Here is a 22,350-nt window from a genome sequence, read left to right as displayed (position 1 = left end):
GAGTGTTTGGAAAAATTGGTTATAACAAAATTAATTAATAAATGAATTAAAAGTTTAAGGCTTATCTGAGAGTGTGGACATCAACAGTGCAGTACACTGATGTGGTGTCAACAGATCTGGTTGGTGTCTAATCTTCTGCCTGTCTGATATCATGACGCTGAGAGAATGTACCACACCTGTTTTGTATTGGGCAGTAATGAGTATAAGCAAACAAAACCAGGGTGAAAATCCCATATAATACACCTGTACACAATGTGCTCTTTACACTGGGGCCTGTTAATATCACTGCTAATATTTTGCTTAGGTAGAAGATATTTCAGTTTCATAACTGACTCGCTAATTATTTCTAAGTTTACAGTGTGGAGATGATTATTTCACATCCAATATGCTTGTAGTTTTTTGTATATTATATGTTACTTTTGAACTTCCAGTCTACAAAATATTGGAATGGCCTCTTCTGAGCATCAGTGTGTTTCATTTGATGTTTCCAGAAGCATCAAATATTGTTCACAATAACTGGAATCAATAATGCATGTTTTAAGATGGAATTTCTGAAGAGTTGTATATATTAATACTGCTTTTGTAACTATGAAAGACTGATTTTAGACTTACATTAAACATATGCTGCTTCTATATTCTATCTTGTTGTTTCCAGTGTAACAAAATATGATCAATACATGAACCATAATCCAGCTCCACGACTATTGTTGTTAATCCTGTCAGAAATCGAGATCAGATTACCCCCCCTGCTTTGAAGCTCCTCCAATGGCCTTAGTGAGTCATAAGAGAGTTATGTCCTTTGGTTGCACCCCCCCCTCCCCCGCCAACAACCCCCACCCTACCCCCCACAACTGCCCACAGAGCCTGCTCTCTCCTCAATAAGTATTTGCACCTTAGTTCAGATCGAAGACACCACAGTATGTAAGCTTGAACCAACTTTCATCGGCTTTCGTCCCAATTTGAGCCAGCATGTAAAACGGCAATCGCAAGTACTACACTAATCACCCCAGAACAATGCCTCTATGTCGGCAAGTTGCACACAAATGCATATAGTGTGTACCACCGGCCTGACCCTCTTTATACGTTGATCTTAATCTCCTTGCAACTGCTGCAGCTGGCACAGCACTGACAGACATTCCTCACTTGAGTTAAATGTTGTGTGGCTGTCTCGGAGCAGAGCGCTGTGTGTGCTTTTGACTGGGGGGCTTCAGCTGGTTTGCTCCCAACGCTTTTGTGGCGTGTTTAGCATGTTACACTAACCAGTATCGTATAGCACCGAGACCCAATGGGAGGTCCACCCACGCCTCGATCACGGGTACCTTTAGGAATCCTGCCAATAAAAACTGACCTTCTATGTGTTGTACAACAACAATACTTTGCTTTGAACACTTTAAAAACAGAAGATGTGTTCTATCAACTGTCTCTATTGAAAAGTAAATGTTTTGTTTGTCTAACCAAAATGTAACTTCCCCACATCTAAGTCGAAGGTTTTTTTGGGGGTTTTTTTAACGGCCTTTGCTGACTGACAGAGACGAGAAGCATCAGCACAGCAGAGGTCTGTGAACATGTTGATATGGTTTCATTTCCAGGAATCTACACACGGGTTCATACCAAACCCAAATGGAAATACAACCATCATTACGAACTCGCCTGCGGATTCCACAGCTGTCATGATTATTGCTTAACAGTTATATCATCTTATAGTAAAGACATTTCACTATGTAATGGTCTGGCCAGTGGCTGAGTTTCTGGTGTCTGGTAGCCCTCACTGGCTGTCAAATGCCATTTTAATAGCAGTGGATATGTTTTGACTGGCAGTAGTTATAGCAATTTACTGAATGTGCATAAACAGCGACCATGAACCATCTGTGTGTGCATAGAAGTATATATATGTATACACATCATATTACATGTACAGTCACAATGCCTCCCAATGGATTCAAAACAAATAACCAAACTGTTACGAGTAAATATAACAACTTGTCTTATGAGAAAAAATGCAGAGAGTAAAGAACACAATCATTTTACATAATTACCTGTCAATGTCCTGTTTGTGATACTGAAATGAAACTAAGAGATCAAGAGCAAGAAATTATCAAAATATTTCATTTAGATTTTCGAATGTAAATCTAACATAAGTAAAAACACATACGTCCGCTACACACATTTATTTCCTATTTTCCATAATTCTGAACGTTTTCAGGTTTTTTGTAACATTGTATTAGTCTGACGACGCTTTTAAGCCACAATGCAACAACTCAAGCAAAGTTGTGGTGATTTTGACGTAAAACTACAATTTAACGAGCAACATTTTGTAGAGACGTAAACAGGCCACCGACACATGTCCAACAGTCTCGCACAAGAATCAAACTCCTGTCTTTGTGCAAACAGGTGTGCGATGAGCTAATTCTCCATAATACAAGGGAGGCTTTATCAGGCCATTTGTTAAGTTTGGGTGAAAACTGTAGTGTGCCCACGCATGACCAGTGTGTATTACATCATCTCTCCATTACCCCCTGTTGACTGTGGCAAACAGATGCCTGCGGGCAGCAGTTCCGACCGGCGTCCGTTGAGAGGACAGACACATTTACTTCACGGATATCGAAAACCGAGGCTCCATAACCTAATAATAAATCTTCGCTGATGTACCGTGTCATGGAAAATGACCACAAACGACTCTTGACCCGTAGCCTACTACACCTATTCAATGGCTTGTGAAGATGTAAGACATTTGGTGATTTCACGCTAGCAAATGACCCAAAGCTCTTATGTACGAGAGACAAAGGCAGAACTATGAACGCAACTAACAAATGAAATGACCTGATGGTGAGGACGTGACTTTTGTTCTGAGAGCCTGTCACCGCTCTGATTTCGTACTATACGCCCTCGTTTAAATTCGACTACTTAACACGACTGCTGTCCTTTAGGAGGGACACAACTCTTGCTGTTGTGTAACAAAGCACCTGTAAACATGCTGTAGGATAGCAAAACTTTTTTTTTTTTTTTTGAAAGATTGATGTTAAATGAATGTAACTGCAAATAATTAAATAATATTCTCAGTAGAGCAATGGAAGAAACACAGTGATAATTCCCAGATAGTAATAATGATAGGACTATTAAAGTTATCATATGCTCGCTTTAAAGCAATGCTGCAGGAGTGTGGTCAAAACCTTCTGCTCACCTTGGAAACGTAACGTAACACAAAGTTTCGACAGAGATCTCATACCCCAATTTAAACCTCAGAGTGTATTTGGTTCTATTCTGAGTTGTTGACCCCATGGAACTGTTAATGATTCACCAGTACCCTTCCAGAGGAGCGCAGTCAGAACGTACTGGGTTGTGTTTACATACATCACTAGAAACAGCACTTACAAATTAGCCCCGCTGGGTATAGCCCCTGTCCCGCTATCTTAACCTCCAAATAGCTCTGAGCAAAATATGTGACACTGAAAAGAAGCTGAGCGCTAGAATTCACACTGATCATCTTAAAGTGGCACCGGCTGGTCACGGAATGAATCAGTGTTTGAGCAATTTGTATCTTGTGCCTGTGCTGATATATCCAATTGAAAAAAAAACGAATAGCCTATATGATGTGAAATATTTATGAATAGAATGTGTTAAAATCTAAAATGATGTGCATGTAAAAATGAACATTTACAGTGTGCTTGCTCGGTGTTGAAGAAGCATCGTATAGTTTTGTAGCTGTTTGTTTCAGCTTGGCAGAATTCGGATGTGACATTTTGCAGGAATGGTTTTAGGCTTTAACAAAATGAGGCGTTCTGTAGCAGCAACACGTGCTGAAGAGTCCACAGACGGTTTACGCATATTCAGCTCAGTAGCGTAACTGTGGGCATACACACATGGAAAGTTAACAACAGAGTTTGAGATGACTGATACACTAAACAGGTGAATATTTTTTTTTTTTCTGGGGATATTGCAAGTAAGTTTTTTTTTTTTTTTGGGGGGGGGGGGACCCACATAGACATTCACTGATATATTTTTTGTCCGTTTAATAAGAGTGCAGTATGCATCTGTCCTACACTGGAAATATTCTTACTTTGTCTCCAATGACAGTTCTTTGTGAAAAAAAATTATTCTAAACGTTTTATTCTAAAAAAATTTTATCCTATAATGTGCTCTTACCTGCCGAGGATGTGTCAGAAAGAGGATTTCCAAGTGTATGGAACAGTTAGTTATGTTTCACGATGGTGTGTGTGTGTGTGTGTGTGTGTGTGTGTTTATACATGAATATGTGCCTTCATTTTGAAAGGAGTAAATTGTAAAAGGCAGAGAGTCATGCTGAATTAAAAATTAAATCGTAAGTTCTGAAAGCATAAATCTACTTACCATTGCAGTAAGCTGTGAGCACACAGTACACATAAAAAAAAACCCTTTGAAAATATCATGGTAACTGAAACGAATTCTTCCATAAAGAGCAAATCGTTTGAACAGCCTGTGCTGTAAACTCCTTGTTCTCAGCAAAAACAGGTTACATCACAAAAAAAAGTAAAATCATGCAAAACAGCCCGGTGTTAATTATGACTAAAACATTACTAGAAGTATTTCTCATTATTATACGATACACACTAGATGGACTGAAGTCCATTTTCTGGCTCATAAACTATTAACAATATATTTGTCTTTTTTCTTTCTTCATAGCAGAACAGAAATATGTAAACACAATAAACACCAAAGCGGATAGAGAACATAGACAATAATTCATTTGAATATTATCAGATAAAATATATTCATTATTGAAAATATTGATGAAAATATATTCATCAAGCAGTAAAAAGGCTGCCTTTGTGACAACTAATAGAGAAAACATCACACACACATGGTGATGGACAGTCTTAGGAAAGGCACACGTAGCTGAGTGGAGACCCGGCTTCACGTGCTGTGTATCAAACTATATGTGTTTCAAAACCATAAAGTTTAATGTACAGCACCAGAGCAAGTGTCCAGTTCTCCCGTCTGTAGTTGAATGTCTGGGATTTGGGGATGTGTAACAAGGGAAAAATAGACAGAGCATTTGATCTTTTCAACCATAAAAAAGTTCATTCATTTTACGATCTGTTTAACTTTCTAACTGTACGCCCGCTCACATACTGGTCTAACTGAAGAGAAAAATAATGGGATGTAAATTCTTACATCATAAAAACAACTATGTTAGTCATGGGGTCGCAACAATTATTTGAATTACGAAGTTGTTTAAATGATTGAAAACTATCTACACTTCAGAGATGAGTAAATATGATTAAACAATTAAACAATTTCCACATGGCATGAAATGTTTAATACCAAATAATAATAATAATAATAATAAAAACACCAAATGCACAAAGCATACCACATACTTTTTACAAACGTTATTAATATCAATTAAAACATTGTTTGGTGCATATCTCTGATGAAAATTTGACCCCCTAAAAATATGTTGCGGCTGAAAAAAAACCCCCTAAAAATTGATTAAAACAACAAAATCTGAGACAGAAAGCTACTAATCTACGAACGGAAAAGAAGACATTCAATCTTTTTTTACGCAGAGCTCTGTATTAAGACAACTGCTTGACGTTTAGCTCATATTACACAAAAAGGAACAGAACAGTGAAGTAAAATACGTATATTCATGATCTGACACTTACCACCCCCCCTCCCCTCCAAAAAATAAAAAAAGATAATAAGATGCTATGAAAACTGTAGACTCTCACTTACAGCCACTGGGGCTGATTTGTTTTTCGATATATTGCAAAGTCAGGGACATAAATTGTTGGGGCAGGTTTTGGGGTAAATGTTGTGTTGAGTGTGTAGAATTTAAGTGCAGCTACATGTCCTAGGAGGTTGTATACTGCAGAACTGCTTTGGTTGAATGTTGAACTAAACGGCAAGGGGGGGGGGGGGGGAGGTAGAGTCAACTGAATGGTAACCTTTTTTTTTAATTTTTAATTTTTTTTTTTTCAAGCTCACTGTCTTGCAAAATGAATGTGACTTTGCTCACTCTTCTTGGTCGGGCTGCAAATAATCTTCCTCTGGGTTCATGAGTGAGGAGTCTACAGGGTTCATGCCTCTGTCAGAGTTGGAATAGCCCTCAGTTGCATCGGACACCACCTGGAAAGATGTCTCTGCGTCGTCATAGTCGTCCTGTGACTCCTGAAGCTCTGCTCCACAGCTGACCCCATCTGCAGAAAATAAAGGAAACTCAGAGAGTGAGAGAGTGAGAGAGAGAGTGAGAGTGTGAGAGAGTGAGAGAGAAAGAGAGAGAGAGAGAGGAAGTATGCAGAAAGTATGCAGTATGCAGACAAAAAAGAGGCTGATGTTCTTTACAATACCGAGTAATTCAGCAGGTCTCATTGGAAGTTGTGGAGCAGTGGAATCATCCCTATTTGCCTGTAGAAGTGACGATTCCTCTATAGCTTGATCATCAATATCATCATACTCAGTTCCAGAGGAATCTTCATGGTCACCCTCTTCTTCCTCATCAGGAGCAGAGGTGGACACTGGAGGAAAAATGAAGGCGGCGTCAAGGCTGGTTTCAGGTCTCAGAAGACAAAGGACACACATGTCATTCTGATTTCTTTTGTGAAATGATTAAAAATATTCTTTTAGTGAAAAAGAACACCTTGTGTTTTTGGCTCCATTTCACTGTTTTTAATCATGCTGCTGTCAATATCCTCATAGTCATCAGTTTCAAAATCAGACCCTTTTCTCATTAAAGAACCTGTTGAAAAAAATGTTATCAAACACCAGAGCAATACCACACACAATGTTTCTTTTTTTTCAGTAATATTTGATACTAGGTTGATATTCATAAATGACATTTTGAATCATAGACTCCTGAATTTAGTGGCTCTAATCACCTGTGGAATCCAGCCTAAGCATACACAAGCCACAGTTTATTGTTTATTGTGTGTTGTTCATAGGATCCCCACTAGCTGAGCCGTACAGCCCTGCTATTCTTCCAAGGGTTCAGTCTAAATACTCCTAAGCCCTACACATGACGTGTGTGCGCGCGCGTGTGTGTGCGTGTGTGTGTGTGTGTGTGTGCGCGTGTGCGCTAGTCATCTCTAATCATGAAGAGGTAACAGTTTAATGATATATAAATTAATAATGATATATTAATTATACGTCTTATGACCTTTATCATCTGACTCAATAGATTTCATTTCGTGATTGGTCTCAACATCAACATCGTCCTCAGTTCCACAGGCGGATCTTACTGCAACAAAAGAGATTATACCGCAAGAAAAATAAGAACAAGACGAACAAATCAGAACAAAATAAAACAAAATAAAACAAAACAAAACAAAACAAAACAAAACAAAACAAAACAAAACAATGCGATCAACAACAACAATAACTGTTCAGAAAAACAATGCCAACACACCTAATTTAAAAATAAATCAGGACGAAATCATCCATTCAAAATTAAGTTTACTTCTGGAGAAGTTATTCTCAGGGAGGTTGGAGAAAAATAATAGGAGATTGCCATCTGCTGGATCGTATGCAATCAGAGCCCTCCGCACACTCTAATTATTATGAAACCTAGTTATTATTTTGGTAATTCATTACTTTAATGACCCAGGTTGTCTTTATAAGACATTAGTCAATATCTGTATATCTGTGTGTTAATTTCTCAGTATACCTATGTTAAGCTTCGTAACCACATCAGAACGAACAAACTTTTATTCTGTCTGCGTGCGTCTGTGCTCGCGGCTGAGCGCGTTTACACTCACAGATGAAGAGGAGACGTTTTCTCTGCCAGAAGAGGATGGCAAGAGCTACAAGCACCAAGAGGAGGCCCAGAGTAACACCCACAATCAGGTTAACGGGTGGAGGAGGTGTCGGAGGGACATAGGCTGCAATGAAAAAAGAAACAGAGGGATCCAAAAGAATTCACAACAAGCTAGAAATCTTCACATTTCTTTGATAGTTGACATGTTCTTTTCCAGTATCTTTTGATATATATGTATATACGTGTGTGTGTGTGTGTGTGTATATGTATGTGAGTATGTATACATGTATATATATAGCTTTAATAGTTATTGGAGAAAAAAGGAGGGTAGGTTTATTAACTCACCACTGCAGTAAAGTTTTGCATGTTTAGAACATGCATTCTCGTGTACACAATGTCTCAACCAACTGTCTTTCCCGTGGCATTTTAGCTCCGCCTGTGATATACCGTAATCCTCTGATGTGCTTTGAGAACTGTTTCCACATTTTAGTTCTTTGCATAGTTTGTCAGCAACTTCCTTTTGCTCACCATTAAGTGGGCACACGTGTTCCCATTCATTTTTGTACCAGATCTGTAGCACACCCCCACACTTTTCTGTGAGACGAAATTCAATACTGTCTGAAAACAAAACAAAACAAACAAACAAACAAACAAACAAAAAAACATTATGTCATTCCAGAACGTGGAAATATCGATCTACATCGAACCGGGTTCCAGTGATACATCGTTTGTTTGTATTTATGAGCGGTACGTGAGACCTCACCGTCACAGACTACGGAGACAAAACTTTTGCAGTTGGCGTTCACGGATCCACATTGCCGCAGTTTGTTTTCCTGTCCAGTGCAGTGAAAGTGAGGGGCTTTACCACCACGGGAGGAGACCTTCTCAAAGGAAATGCTGTTACCACACCCTTTCTCATGACACACAGCCGCTGCCATTTCATTATCCCAGTGCTCTCCACACACCTTCATCCCATTAATCATCACCTCCCCAAAGCATTTATGGGTGAGATTGACCACGGGTTCATCTGAGGAGAGGTAATGAATTTTCCGGGTGTTATTTGGGTCTGTGTAGTAATTCCGGATTTACACAAGTATTAAAATTAAAATGTGACAAATAATCAAATATTAAAAGTTCTGTTTACAATTGGTCGTGCGTTTTTGGAGAGCGCCTTTTAGATTTTGTCTGTCACCTAATAAGAAGGTGTTTTTTTGAGCGGTGAAACGATTTCAATCTAGGTGTGGCGCCATTGGCTCTTTGACGCGTCCCTCACAGTTCTTACCGGAACATCTGATGAAGAGCTGCTCCTTTTTGGTCGAGCTCTGGACCTTTTCACACCCCCAGATGGTCTGTTCTTTTCCTTCACAAGTGTACCTCTCATTCCACCAGAACTGTAGAGGTTTTCTTATCCCCGTGTGATTGATGTAATTACCACACTGCAGGTATTTGCACAATACCTGACCCTCTTTCTGATTCCATCCTTCTGACCTTACAGCTTGTAATCCAGGCCTTGAGTTTCCAAGTGCAAATACTTCACCCTCACAAGCTTTTTCCTTGTTAATGAGAAGCAACCTGCGCCAGCCTGAATGATCAAGAGAAGTAGCCAGTCAGAACAGGTATCGCTAGCATTACTGCCCGTTCTGTAAAATATGAATTACGGAATTACTCTGTAAAATACAGCATAGCCCCATAATGAAGAAAACACTGTTTCATCAGCCGAATGATTGTATAGAATGATTGGCAGCAATGAGAAGTATGAGAGATGATTTTCTACAGATGGATATCACATTACTATCATTTTGAATGGAAAAAAAGCAGTAAGTATTTATCCTGGATCATGGTCTTTCTGAATATTTCACATTCGCAAAGCTTACAGTTTCAATTCTCTACTTAAAAATGACACCGGCAAATGTCTTCACTTAGACAAACGTAACTTTATAGCTTTTCTGTGTGATTTGCGTTCCGTGTCATACCTGTGCAATTCAGACGGCCAATGTTACATCCCTGTTTTGGCCCAGCAATGTCTTTGAGATTGCATCCTGAGATGGAGTCAGCATCTTTTTTACATGTTACCTGTCCCAGTCCTATTGCTGGGAGATCCCCATACCTCACATCAGTGTAATCAGCAAGACTGCCACACTCAAGGACCTTGCAAATTGTGTTTTGAGCGTTTTCATCCAGGCTGTCCTTACAGACCGGAAGCCATTGTCCTGAGTAAAACAGTTCTACTTTTCCAGCACAACTGTCTCTTGGGTCCTGAAGTCTAACCTTCACACTGTCTAAAAGGAAAAACAAAACAAAACACCATAAACAAAGAAACCGCACAGTGTTCATGCTGAGCGTTTGTGAGGTGGGTGAAATGCAGAATGTGAGGGTTAGGTCATATGAAGGTCAGATGAGGAACTGTACCTGTGCAAGTCACATAGACTGGATTATTGGTGCAGGAGGAGCCATCATTAGGAACAAAGTTACACTGGCTTAAACTGGATATATTTGGAGCGCAGTACACACTGCTGAATTTCACAGTTTTATCGCCAGTTGAAAACGACTGGTTTGTGATGAAATCTCCACAGTTCAGATTTTGACACACCATTTGAGACTGTTCCTTAGTCCAGATTTTGTTACAAATGCCTCCACAAACTCCATTTCGACATACCTCCACTTTACCTGCACAGTGCTCCCCTTTCAGACTCACCTTCACCTCCCCTACAAAGACAAATCAAACTTAATTGCCGGTGTTGATGCTGACAGCTGTCTGGCCCTAAATGAAAATGATTTCAGTGCACTATTTCAGTAGTTCCATTTTCACATGTAAAATGTCAGGAGAGTTTGATAAAAGTTTTAATTTTAAAATTTAAAATTTTTTAAAAATTTTTCGTATTGGTCCAGTGCAGCATATCAAGGCAGACAGTTCTGAAGAGGATGGGAAAATCTGAGCAACATTTCCTTCGATTCCTTTGGCATCATCACCAAAGAGTTTAAAATTTGTGTGAGTGTGTGTGTGTGTGTGTTTAAAGAATATTCTGGTAAAGTACAGCCTTGTTGATTAGATTTGTGGTTCAGACATGTAACTTCTGTAAAAATGCTTTAGTAACTGTAGTTTGTTTTAAAAAGCGATTTTATTTCATATAAATTCAATTTTCTTTTTAGGTTATATGAGAGCAATGTGAAAAGGCAATATGAAATCTCTTAGTTCATTTGGGATTTTTAAAAATCTTTGAAATTAAAAAAAAAATGTGAGAGGGCTTTTGCATATTTTTCAAATTATTCTAGGGAAAAATCTGATTTTTATTAAAAGGTATAAAATATTTGTCAAATGCTGAAAATGTTTGAAATGTTTTAATTTTTGAAAGTTTTCCACACTTTTATTTAATACTACTTACATTTAGGAGACTTATTAAATTTCACTTGGTTTAATCTAAAAATATTTTATGCTATATTTATTAAATATTAAACAGTTGTTAAATATTAAGCATTTGTTAATCTTTTTGTTCTCCAGTTAAGTTATTCAGGTAGTAGTACATGTATTTTTTTCCTCGAAATATGAGTACATTATTATTATTATTATTATTATTATTGTTATTATTATTGTTGTTGTTGTTGTTGTTGTTGTCGTCATTTGTCACCACTATTATTAGTAGTAGTGGTGATGGTGGTGGTAGTAGTGGTTGTACTAGCAGTATTTTTTTTTTATTTTTTTGAATGTCTGAAAACTCAAGATGAGATTACAGATCATATTCTTTCCAAGTTACATGTAGGAAGTAGAGATCAAATTTATTGGGAAAACTGTCATTTCCATAGTTACACACCCAGAACAACTCTTTAAAGTGAATTTAAGTAATTTAAGGTGAGGGTGATACAGTTCAACTGCGTGGAATCACTGTCCACAATTTGTTTTAGTAGATGGAAATTGGATAAACACACTCACAAAGAAGGCTGTATGAACACAATTAAAATAGAAATAATTGATTAGCCTTTTTTGTGATGGCTGAAATACAAATCTAAAACAAAACAGCTGAACTTAACAAAACACTTACTGTGAGGAATGGATGACCAGTAATAAACGACATGAATATGATTTTTGTGTATAATTCACATACCTGTGCATTGGACTGTTGCAATTTCACTTGTGTTCTGAGTTGCTGAATCAATCTTGGAACAACTGCCAAGGGATTCGTCACCTGATGAACAATTGTACGAGATCTTCCACAGTTGGGCATCAGATCCAATGCCTGGGGAACGGTTTAATGAAGACAAAGCGCCACACTGCATCTGCTTGCACACCACCGAGGCTGTTCTGTTGTGCCATGTGTCTAAAGAGCCCGACAGCCGGTAGTGTTTCCCCCCAGACCGGATTCTTACTTCCCCTGAGCACGCTGAATCACCCTGCAGGTACACGACTGCCTCCTCTTTAAGAGAAAACACAACGGCATGATTGTAATCTACTGACTTTAGCAACATTTTTTTTTTCTTTTTTTATGGACTGATGGATTTGTAAAGGGCGTGATTAAATATTTGCATTGCATCAGTTGTACATTTTGTCTTTTTTTGTTAAAAATTGAACATGTAGTCTACTAGTCTTTACAATCACACACCTTCACAGATGACTTTTACATAGTCCTTTGGTTGCGGCTTTCTCTTTGGTAGCTTGATGCACTGGTGGATGGAATTAGAGGAGCTGTCACACGTTAGTTCCCATTGCAACGTTGGCCGACTCCCATCGATGAACAGCTTACTGTCATATTCCTGTGCCTTTCCACACTTTACCGCGGTACATACTACATCAGTGTTCTTCTGGGTCCAGCCCGTCAAGTCCACGCTCCACCACGATCCTTCAAGCTCCACCTCAACCCTTCCGGAGCATGATCCGAAGCCATCTCTGAGGCGAACATTCACGCTCTCTGCCAGTCAGCCACAAGCATAGAATCACATAGTTTCAGTTCAGTAAAATTAGAATACAGTAAACCATTAATATAATATTATGATACCGTTTAAAGATGCCAGTGCATTTTTTTATATGGTTAAATAATGTACTGTAGAGTCAATGTAAATAGCATAAACTATATACAAAAAAGAACTGCATTTAATACAACTTGTATTTAATTCAATTTGTCAGTACGTCAGTACATATAAATACACACATAAAAACACCACAGAAAACTGTTGAACAAAACTGTAGAAAAACTGTTTTAGTTACTTTCACATATGATGTTGGTCGTTTGGCATCTCTTGGCACGTCTACGCTCGTGTTTGGCTAAGCAGTGCCACATGGAGGCCTCTTGGCCTTGGCACTGAACGTTGCTCATCCAGCCAGACTGGGTAATCTCTCCCTGCCCCGTGAACACCACCTCTCCACAGCCCAGCTCTCCGCACACCACCTTTCCCAGTTTCTCAGCTTTCTCTTTGCTACTCCCAAAACACACTCCCAAAGTCTTGCTGTTACGCTGTTTCACAAAGATGTTCCCATAACATTTTGTTTCCGTCCCCTTGGTCATGAGTACCGGTTTGACATGATCTGAAAAGGCATGGATTATGATTGGGAATTTTTGATTGGAAAAGAAAAAAAAATGTAATTCTGACTCTAAAATAAAGTCAAACACTTGCTCAGACAGGATTAAATCTGTGGAATGTTCATGTGGAATGTTATGTTCAGAACTAGACATGCCTTCGTACCTGTACAGGTGAGCATTACGTTTCCTGTACCATTGCACTGTTCTGGCTCCATGCTGACGCTTGCTCCACAATTCATCATCGAGCACAAGTTGTCAGGACTTGGCACGCTGCTTAGGTTCGCTTGGCATAGAGGAACCCATTCAGATGCTTTTGAGGAGTCCTGGACCTCAATGTAACCAGCGCAAACATTGTCTCCACCTTTTAGACGAAAGCGTCTGTGTTCTGTTGAATTAAAATCGTATAGGCCTCTCAGGTCTTACACTGAGCATCAACTCTGAAATCTGCATTTAACAACCAGTTACATTTCAGTTCATTTGGCTGATATGTTTGTCGCTGTGAATGGTAATAGTGTTCACAAATTCAGGCACTATATATTAAATAAAACTATACTTTTGCATGATTGGCATGTGTTCTATGCTGGTTGGCAGGAACATGTTGGGTGACTTACTGCGGCAGATAACGTAGGCAGGCCTTGTGCACGACTCTGTTTCTGTCAACCGTACACATTGCCATAAAAACTTTTCCACGTTGTCACATCGCATGGTTTTGAGAGTCAGACCTTCCCCAGAAACGATTTCGTCTCCTGGGCCCTCTTGAGCTTTGCCGCATTTCAGAGCCTCGCACACCTTATCGGCCCAGGTGGCTAATTCCAAACACAAATGAGACTTTACAGGAATGCTTTTTGTTGTCGCTGTTGTTGTTTTTAACATAATTAAATACTTTAGCTTTAGTCTAGCTAAAATTTGCATATTTTATTTGTCATGTCGTTATCACAAAAGCGCATACTATAACCCATGTTCCGCTACTGCAAAAACACCAGATGTATATCACGCAGGTAATTACATAATAAAGAAAGAGAATAAAGAAAAACAAGCATTTCGGTAATGTATTAATAAACAAACAATGTATAACAAGATGTACTCAAAGTAAAATTATGCGTACGATTATTTTCATGACAAACATTGATTTTCCCATTTGGTGTTGAAAACTCCACAAGTCCTGCACACTGGTCTCTTTGTCCATCGTAGTTCAAACCCAGCTGAATGTCTCCTGCAGCAAGAGAGCAAAGCATAGACAAAACATAGACTTCATATCATTTTCTTCAAAAGGAGAGCGTAGGAAATTGTCTCACATTATACGACAAGGTACATTTAATACTTCAAAGTAAACATATTCAAAGTTACATTTTTCTCAGTAAGCAAATCAAATCATTTTCATAACCCTGCAGCAGTAATGAAACGTACACAAAAACTCTGCCTACCGGAACATTCCAACCAGACGTGACTGTTACTTTTACTGTTAATGGCTCCCCAGCCTGGGAACGAACAGTCCCACAGGTTGGTCTCGTGTCCCCTGCAGCTAACCTTATCCATCCAGACTTTGTCAGGGAGGTCTTGGTCGTACCGATAGCCTGGATTAACTTTAGTCAAATTCCCACATCCCAGAGTTCGACACGCCACTTCGCCGTTATGTTTATTCCAGTCAGTGTGTCCCACCACACCCCACTGCCGGTCATGGTAGACGTCCAGACGTCCCACACATGGGCTAGACCCCCCTCTCAAAATCAGCCTCTCTCCTGAAAAAAAAGAAAGAAAAAAAGACAATTATTTAATGATTTTGAAGAATAGAGTTAATTCCAACAAATGTTTTTATAAAATATAACCCCAGAACTGATCTTTTAATTTTTAAACCTTCTGGGATGAGCTGCTCATTTACATTCAGTATGTGTTGATTATGATACAACTAGATATGTCTTGAATAAATTTTCTCCCCCGTCAGAGCGGTTTAGGGGGATGGATATTACAGGAACTAACACATTACAGGTGTTGCTTGTATCACAGAATATGACTAGCTAAATATGGCCTTGCGTTTTGCGAGGTACCAGCCAAATATGGCCAATGGAAATTCTGCTGGTGAGAACCTCCTCGGTGCGGAGAAATGGTTAACCATAAATTCTGCTGAAAGGCCTTATACGTCTTTCAGGTTTGTGGTTTTCAGCTACAAATTTCTGTCAGGTTGCATGTGGAAACAGATATGATGATAAGATGAATATACCTAGCGTCAGCAAATTAAACCACACGCCTGACCTAAAGCGTACTTAAAAAAGTAACGTTCATGTCTTCATTTTCATTTTTCTTTTTTAAAGATGGTTATTATTTTTTTAACTTCTTCTTTGCTTAAGAAATTATGTCATTTCTAAACACACAGTAAGTTTTGCATGTAAAAACATCATATACCATTACTGTTAAATGAGTAGGCCTACATTGTCTTTTATGTTTTTGTCAAATAAAGAGGCGAAGTTTATTCATTGACATCTGTGTAGGTGCTAATATCCACTATTTAAGAAATATTCATAGAGACTTGGTTACCAAGAATCTTAAAAGCATTGGGTTACATGATTTTGCCACATAACACAATTTTTTTGTTCTCCAAATCTTATATGTGTTGAACTGCATACTGCCACAATCATAACGATACTGCGGAACAACAACTGATCTTACAGTAATAAAAAACATAACGGGTTAAATAGCTTTGGATTCGGGTGTAATTAATATTTTTCTGACACCACGTTAACATGGGATATCATTCCTCGGAGATCCAAGAAGGAGTCAGACTTTTTTAGTGTCTCACGTATTCACCTCTTTGTTACTTAAGTCTTGGGTAGATATTGTACCAGAAAAGCTAACCCACATATTTGTGGGATATGGAATAATCAGCAGGAAGATATAATTGAATAGGTATAATGCAGATGTTACACTGTAATTAGCAGAGAAAAAAAATCACTGCGCGGAAATGAAACATTTGCCGACTTGATTGACCTCCAGCTGCGCCTCACTAATTTTAAAATCATGTTTAATGAATCTGAAATTAATTACAGTATGTTAATTTCTGTGTTTCACTCAAAACAACGTGACATAAATAGTATGAGAATTAAATAAATGGGACGTTTTTAAACCACAGTGTATTGAATTCCGTGTGTTTATATGTTTCCACTGTAAAAGTGGTGGAGAAATGATCAAGTTCAAAAGAACTTAAAAGAACCAATGAAGAAAAATATTAAATATTAATATATATCACTCTTCTCAAATTTTTATGACCATTAGTAACTTCTGACTGATGTTATCAGATTTAAGTCATTTGATGATCTCAAATAAATAAAGCTAAATTAATTTTTTTTTTTTAAATTTTCATATCAAATCAGTCATTTGCAGTAATTAATTACATAGTTTTCCCTTTTTGTTTTTACCCATTCACTTTCTTATTTTTGTTCAGCTATATGAAAAATGATGGCGCTTTTCTCGTTCAAAAAAATGTAACTTCATTGCTGTTTTCAGATTTGGTTTTCTATTCAATAGTGTGACACAAAGACATAAAAGAATAACAAACCTGCAGCTTTGAGAACAAATTCAGAGCAAGAATACAGACCTGTACTTGTAAATAAAGCTTGTTCCAAAGCGCACTTCACTTTTCCTAAACTGAAAATGTTGCATTGCTCAAATGCAGGCCTAAAAAGGCAAATTAAGACTTCAAGAATTGAGTGCCTCATAGCAAATGGAGAAAAGAACCGGCGATGTTATTGCTGTCAATAAAGTCAAAAAGTGAATGATAATGTATTTGAAGAAAAAAAAAAAAAAGAAACACCTGTCCTTTTTTGCTCTATCACAATAACATTAACATTTGTGCTTGTAAAGTAATTTTGTCTAAAATAAATTATGAAAACAAGCATCAAGAGTTAAGACACTACGTTTTTAAAAAAAGAGTTGTTTAAACTTACTGAATAAAAGGGATTCCTAATTCTACGGATTTCAAACACCTAAGAAATTTTAACTGACCTTGGATAGATGATACATGCAGTAACAGTAACAAGGCCCACATATCTGCCACAGAACGCACGGGGACGGAAAGAGAAAGAGTGAGAGATAGAGAGAGAAAGAGAGGGGGGCAAGTTTGCGTACCGTCTTTAAACTGCAGCGTGATGTCAGACTTTCAGACTATTCTGACCAATCGATTTTCATTCAAATTTCAAAATGCTTTGAAATTTTAGCAAGGTTCATCTCTGATGACTCCGTCAAAAAAATATAATTGATTAAAGGTTTGTAAATAATATGTTGGATAAGTATGCACACTTTGACGTGTTACAGAAATATGACACAAATGTGTTAATGTTTGATAATGAACTAAACTTTTGGTCTCTTTATGCTACTGATAAAGGCTCTAAAACTTTTTTTTTTGTTCTGAATGTAAAGGCAGTGGTGCAATAAAGTTCGGGGCCATAGTGCGTATTGTAAAGTTCGAAGCCTAAAACTAACAAGAAGGAACTGATATACTTACTTACCTTCTACTATCAGATCAGATTAATCAGTATAAAAAAATGCATCTGGATCAACTGATACGCGATTATTTGACCATCTAGAAACTTCTGTTTAACTCACAAATATCATGTGCCTCCACATATCACTGACCTTCAAATAACTACACCATACAGTACAACAACTTCAAGTCAAATTTTTTGTCTGCTCAGACAGCCTGTCAGTCACACTGTGATAATCTGCTCTCTCTCAGAGTTCTCATTCTCAAGTGCAACAAGCAATATAATGTGAACACGCTGTAGACAGTATTTTACATATGAATCAATGTTATGACAAGATATTTACTTTATTAATAAGGTTTTGGAGCATCATAACGTACACATATGAATTACCTCTCTTTTATCCATGTTATTTACACCATGTGAAGGTGTGTGATTTTGAATAAGGTATGTCAAGTGAAAAGTTTTATTAAAAAAAAAATAATAGCACAGGAGTTTTACAAAACTGCACAGCTAGGGGTCAGTGTTGGTAAATGTTCCACTCCGCCTGTGAAATGTTGTGTATCTGTCAGGGATGGGCTGTGCCGACTTAGGGGAAAAAAGTTAGTGCGCTGTGGTTTTTGTGGTCTCCCTGCCATCTGTGAGAAGCACTCCATATCAGTGCAGTTCTTAAATCGCATGCAAGTGTGGCTGACTTCATGAAATTTCCCCTCATCTGTTTCTTTTGCACATATGTAACTCTTTTCTATTTCTCAGCTTGGGTTCTCCAGAGATGGCTGCATATCATCTGAACGTTATGAAGGCTAGTCATTATGCTTTCAAGAAACAGTGTAGAACAAAAATATAATCTGGGAGAAAGTTTGTCTCAGCCTGAAAAAGTGACAGAAATGTGTTTCACAGTGAACACTTCAGAACTTCAAATAAAATCCAATATACTATACTGAGGAACTGGGTAAAAGGAATATTACTGAGTTGACTGTGTTCGCCATAGACATAGTTCAACTGTCTTATATAACTAACATTTGGATACTTGTGTAATCATAAGACCAATACCATGGAAAAGGAATTCACGGTTTCTGTTATGTCATGATTATTTTCCATGTATTTGTGAGAGGGAAATGAATTATTCAAGAGATACTGAGAAGGTAATATCCACACCATTATCAATGTGAGAGGATAAAAAAAAACAACTGCAAAACAAATGGAATACTGCCACAAATCTTACATGCAGCAGCGAAATCCAATCACACACCCGTCTTCACAGGAAGCCATGCCATGCTTCACGCCAGTATCATTACACTGACGAAAACGCAGCTGGGCTAGCGCTCTCTGGAGCGTAAATATATCACATTCACTTACACAGGCTATTAGTTATTCACTCATCTCATCTAGTTATCATACACCTCTCCAGTTATTATATCAAACATCCACAGACATGTGGTAGCCTTTCATGAAAAGATTCAGCTAAGCTAATCAGTAAAACAGGTGAGTGCGAAAAGGTAAATATACAACTGCACTGGACCACGTTTTCAGTATTTAATGAGATTCCTTATGCATTTTTCTGTCATAGTGAAAAGAGAAAACACACACACATGCACGCACACGCATGCACACACGCACACACACACACACACGCACACACAGGCACACACTTTCGGCCATGATTTGCCAAGCTGCAGTCTAAACTTATTACAGTCAGTGGATTGAAGAACCTTACATCAACAGATCGTGAAAAATTTGATGTTAAGGTCCCAAAGTGAGAAACCCTTTGAATCACATTATTTATCCATAAGCTACTTTGAGAAATAGAGATGAGATTCTCAACATTTTGTTTGGGTTGATTAGTTATACGTAAAAAAAAATGTATTATCTTTCCCTGCATCATCACTTACAACTTATGACATTTCAAAAATCGATACACTGACGCAGTCTACACTATTAAACTTTAAAAATAAAAGGTGACACCTTCACTGAATTCAGTTCACTTTATTTGTGGAATAGAATATACATCTCTGTGCTTTTAGTTTCTAACTCTTTCAGTCATCCTCCGGCTGGAAAACAGTCGACCAGTTCTCCTGTGTCAATAGGAAAGCAGGTGCATGACATGTCCTTCACCAAATTATTCCAACTCAAAACCTGAATGGAAAACAAAAACAAAAACAAACACAAAAAAACAAAACAAACAAAATCAAAAGCATCACAAAAAATAACTTTGGAATTAATCTCTGTAAACAATGCAACAAATTCATTTTTGTTACACTTAAGTGCAAGTATGCGTTTTACTTTTAATATATAATTCAATTATTCATTTAAAGAACTTGCTACTTATTGCCAGTCATGGTTATGTAGTGTACATGAATATAAAGAAAAGTTCATACAAGTAAAAGTGATGGGCCATGAGAAAAGAAATATAAACCCAAAAGGTTTGCAGTAGCAGTAATAGAGACTGGGGTCAGTTGTAATACTTTTCTTTTTTCTTTTCTTTTTAAAGACAATGTATGTTGGTATGGGACAAATCAAAAAGCTCAAGTATCAAAAGCTTTCATATGTGTGCAGACTATGTATAAGGTGGGTCTTCACTCAAGGCAGAAACAAACTGTATGTTACATTTGTTCTCTTGTTCAGATGCAAAACCTTATGTGTTATGTCTAACCTCAGGTCCAGTCATAGTGGACAGGGTGTCATATCACTGATCTCAGATTTTACAGAAAGGAACAAACTGAAACATTATTGATGGCTTGACATATTTCCGTATTAAATGTATATGATGTATTTGACATGATACATATATTTTATTGCAATATGATAACTTAAATGTAATATCTTTGTTGAAATCCAATGTATATATCTGATCTCTGATAATGGAATCTTTATTTAGCTAGTTAGTTAGATTAGTTAGTGTCTGTAGTTTTTGAAACAGTTGTATTTGACTCCAGTTGCATCTTGTTAGGTGCTTTTGGCATTTTGCCTCTATTCTCCCTCTGGACTGGTACAATCAGTAAAGGTTAATGTGACAGGTGTCATTAATCTTAGGTACTCCCCGGCTATTTTGAACTGACACCGGAAACCCTATATAAAGCCTTAAGCACCGCCATTTGTCCGCTACGCCTCAGGCCCGGCTACGCTAACAGAACACTTCTCAGTTACGCTATCAGCTATGCTATCAAACAGAATGTTTCTTAGGCCTGGCTATGCTAACAGAACAGTCCTCGGTCATGTTTCCAAACAGAACACTCTACGGCTATGCTATCAAACAGAATGCTTCGTAGGCTCGGCTATGCTAACAGAACATTCCCCCAAGTATGGTTATGCTATAAAACAGAACACCCCTCAGGTCTGGTTATGCTTACAGAATGCTCCTGAGGCTGGATTAGAAGACCTTGTTTTCAAATGGTATCTAAACAACGCTCAGAATTGACTTGCCAAACATAATCCTCATGTCTATGTATACATCATGGGATAAAACCAAGGTTTTAAATTGTCTTTTGATGTTGTAGTAGTTTGCAGCCAGCAAATACTTAGCCCCCTCTAATCACAACTCTGGCAACACTCTGGTCAACCGCAAGTCCACATACTTTTACATTTACAAATCAAAAGTGCATTTTTGGCAATTTAACAGACAAATTTAGAGAGTAGTGAGTTCTGACATTTTTTTTTTTTTTTTAAATAAGATGAGCAGGCTTGGCTGAGCAGGTGAATGACACGTCTTAGGTTGTTTCTAAGTGCATGAAAAAAGTGTTTCAACTGACCCCATGTTACAACCGACCACAGTCTTTGATAATGCCTAATGCACACACACACACACTTAACTAACAATAAAACACTATAAGAGAAGAACTGAGCTAGCTGACAGACTGACCTCAACTGAACATGTATAATGTAAAAAAAAAACTGACTAAATCTTATACCTGCATAATAAAGTAAGTTCATACATGTTGATGAAATGCGACTGGTTTCATCATACCAGTACTGGCTTTCCCTGTCTCCTGCTTCTATTCTAGTGGACACATGATGTTATTAAATCATTCTGATGTTTTTCACTTCCCAAAGGAGGAAGCACATATCAATACCTACAACGGTATCCATGCATATTTGTGATTATTTTACACAAGTCCTCCTAATACGCAAACACACCAATCAGCCATACTTCCATTTTCACAGAGAACATGCCTTAATGTTTTTTTTTTTGTTTTGTTTTTTTTTTTTTTTTTAAATTCATTTCAGCCTCTTTCAGTGCACTTTAGGTGCCGCATGTTTTCATTTTTTTTTTTTTAATTTTATTACTTTATAAATGTTGTTTTTTTTCCCCCCACTGATATCAGGAAATGAAATAGGACAAACCGAATGGAAAAGAAAAAGAAGTTATCATGCAAAAATAGGTGAGAACAGCTTTTTTAGCAACGTGATTCTCTGCCATCTACTGTACAAGAGCATGCACTGTTTGGATTAAGCTAGTCAGGGCACTGATGTCTTATTTTGTCTTTTTTCCCCCCTCTTTTTTCTTTTTTTTTTCTTCTTTTTTTTTGGTAAGATTTGAAGATGCATGTGTTTTTGAGAGATATGATACAAAATATTTTACACAAGAGCCACCAGATTATTCTCATTTCATTTCCAATGATCTGGGTGAATTATTCTA

General features: G+C 37.7%; 1 protein-coding gene across 1 annotated transcript; it reads right to left on the bottom strand.

Annotated features, from left to right (window-relative positions):
* Window positions 1–5,994: 5,994 nt before the first annotated feature.
* Window positions 5,995–17,281, bottom strand: LOC115821340 (scavenger receptor cysteine-rich type 1 protein M130). Its single transcript, XM_030785165.1, has 18 exons — window positions 17,239–17,281; window positions 15,255–15,257; window positions 14,697–14,981; window positions 14,348–14,455; window positions 13,854–14,048; window positions 13,406–13,603; window positions 12,930–13,247; window positions 12,328–12,633; window positions 11,833–12,141; window positions 10,142–10,438; window positions 9,706–10,011; window positions 8,496–8,759; window positions 8,180–8,350; window positions 7,734–7,856; window positions 7,136–7,216; window positions 6,620–6,718; window positions 6,330–6,497; window positions 5,995–6,179 (listed from the first exon to the last, which is right to left on the bottom strand). The coding sequence occupies exons 1-18, from the start codon at window positions 17,279–17,281 to the stop codon at window positions 5,995–5,997; spliced, it is 3,459 nt and encodes a 1,152-aa protein (XP_030641025.1).
* Window positions 17,282–22,350: the final 5,069 nt, after the last annotated feature.

Source organism: Chanos chanos, chromosome 9 (genome assembly GCF_902362185.1).
Source record: "Chanos chanos chromosome 9, fChaCha1.1, whole genome shotgun sequence".
NCBI lineage: Eukaryota > Metazoa > Chordata > Actinopteri > Gonorynchiformes > Chanidae > Chanos > Chanos chanos.
The sequence above is the reverse complement of the archived record's forward strand: the minus strand, read 5'-3'. Positions and strand labels throughout refer to the sequence as shown.

Bases quoted from the DNA above. Each gene is read 5' to 3' on its own strand.
- LOC115821340 (XM_030785165.1), bottom strand. From the start codon at position 17,281: ATGTGGGCCTTGTTACTGTTACTGCATGTATCATCTATCCAAG. The intron at 14,456-14,696 runs GTAACAGTCACG...CTCTTGCTGCAG, and splicing joins GGGAGCCATTAACAGTAAAA to GAGACATTCAGCTGGGTTTG. The intron at 8,760-9,705 runs GTATGACACGGA...ACCTCTCCTCAG, and splicing joins TGGCCGTCTGAATTGCACAG to ATGAACCCGTGGTCAATCTC.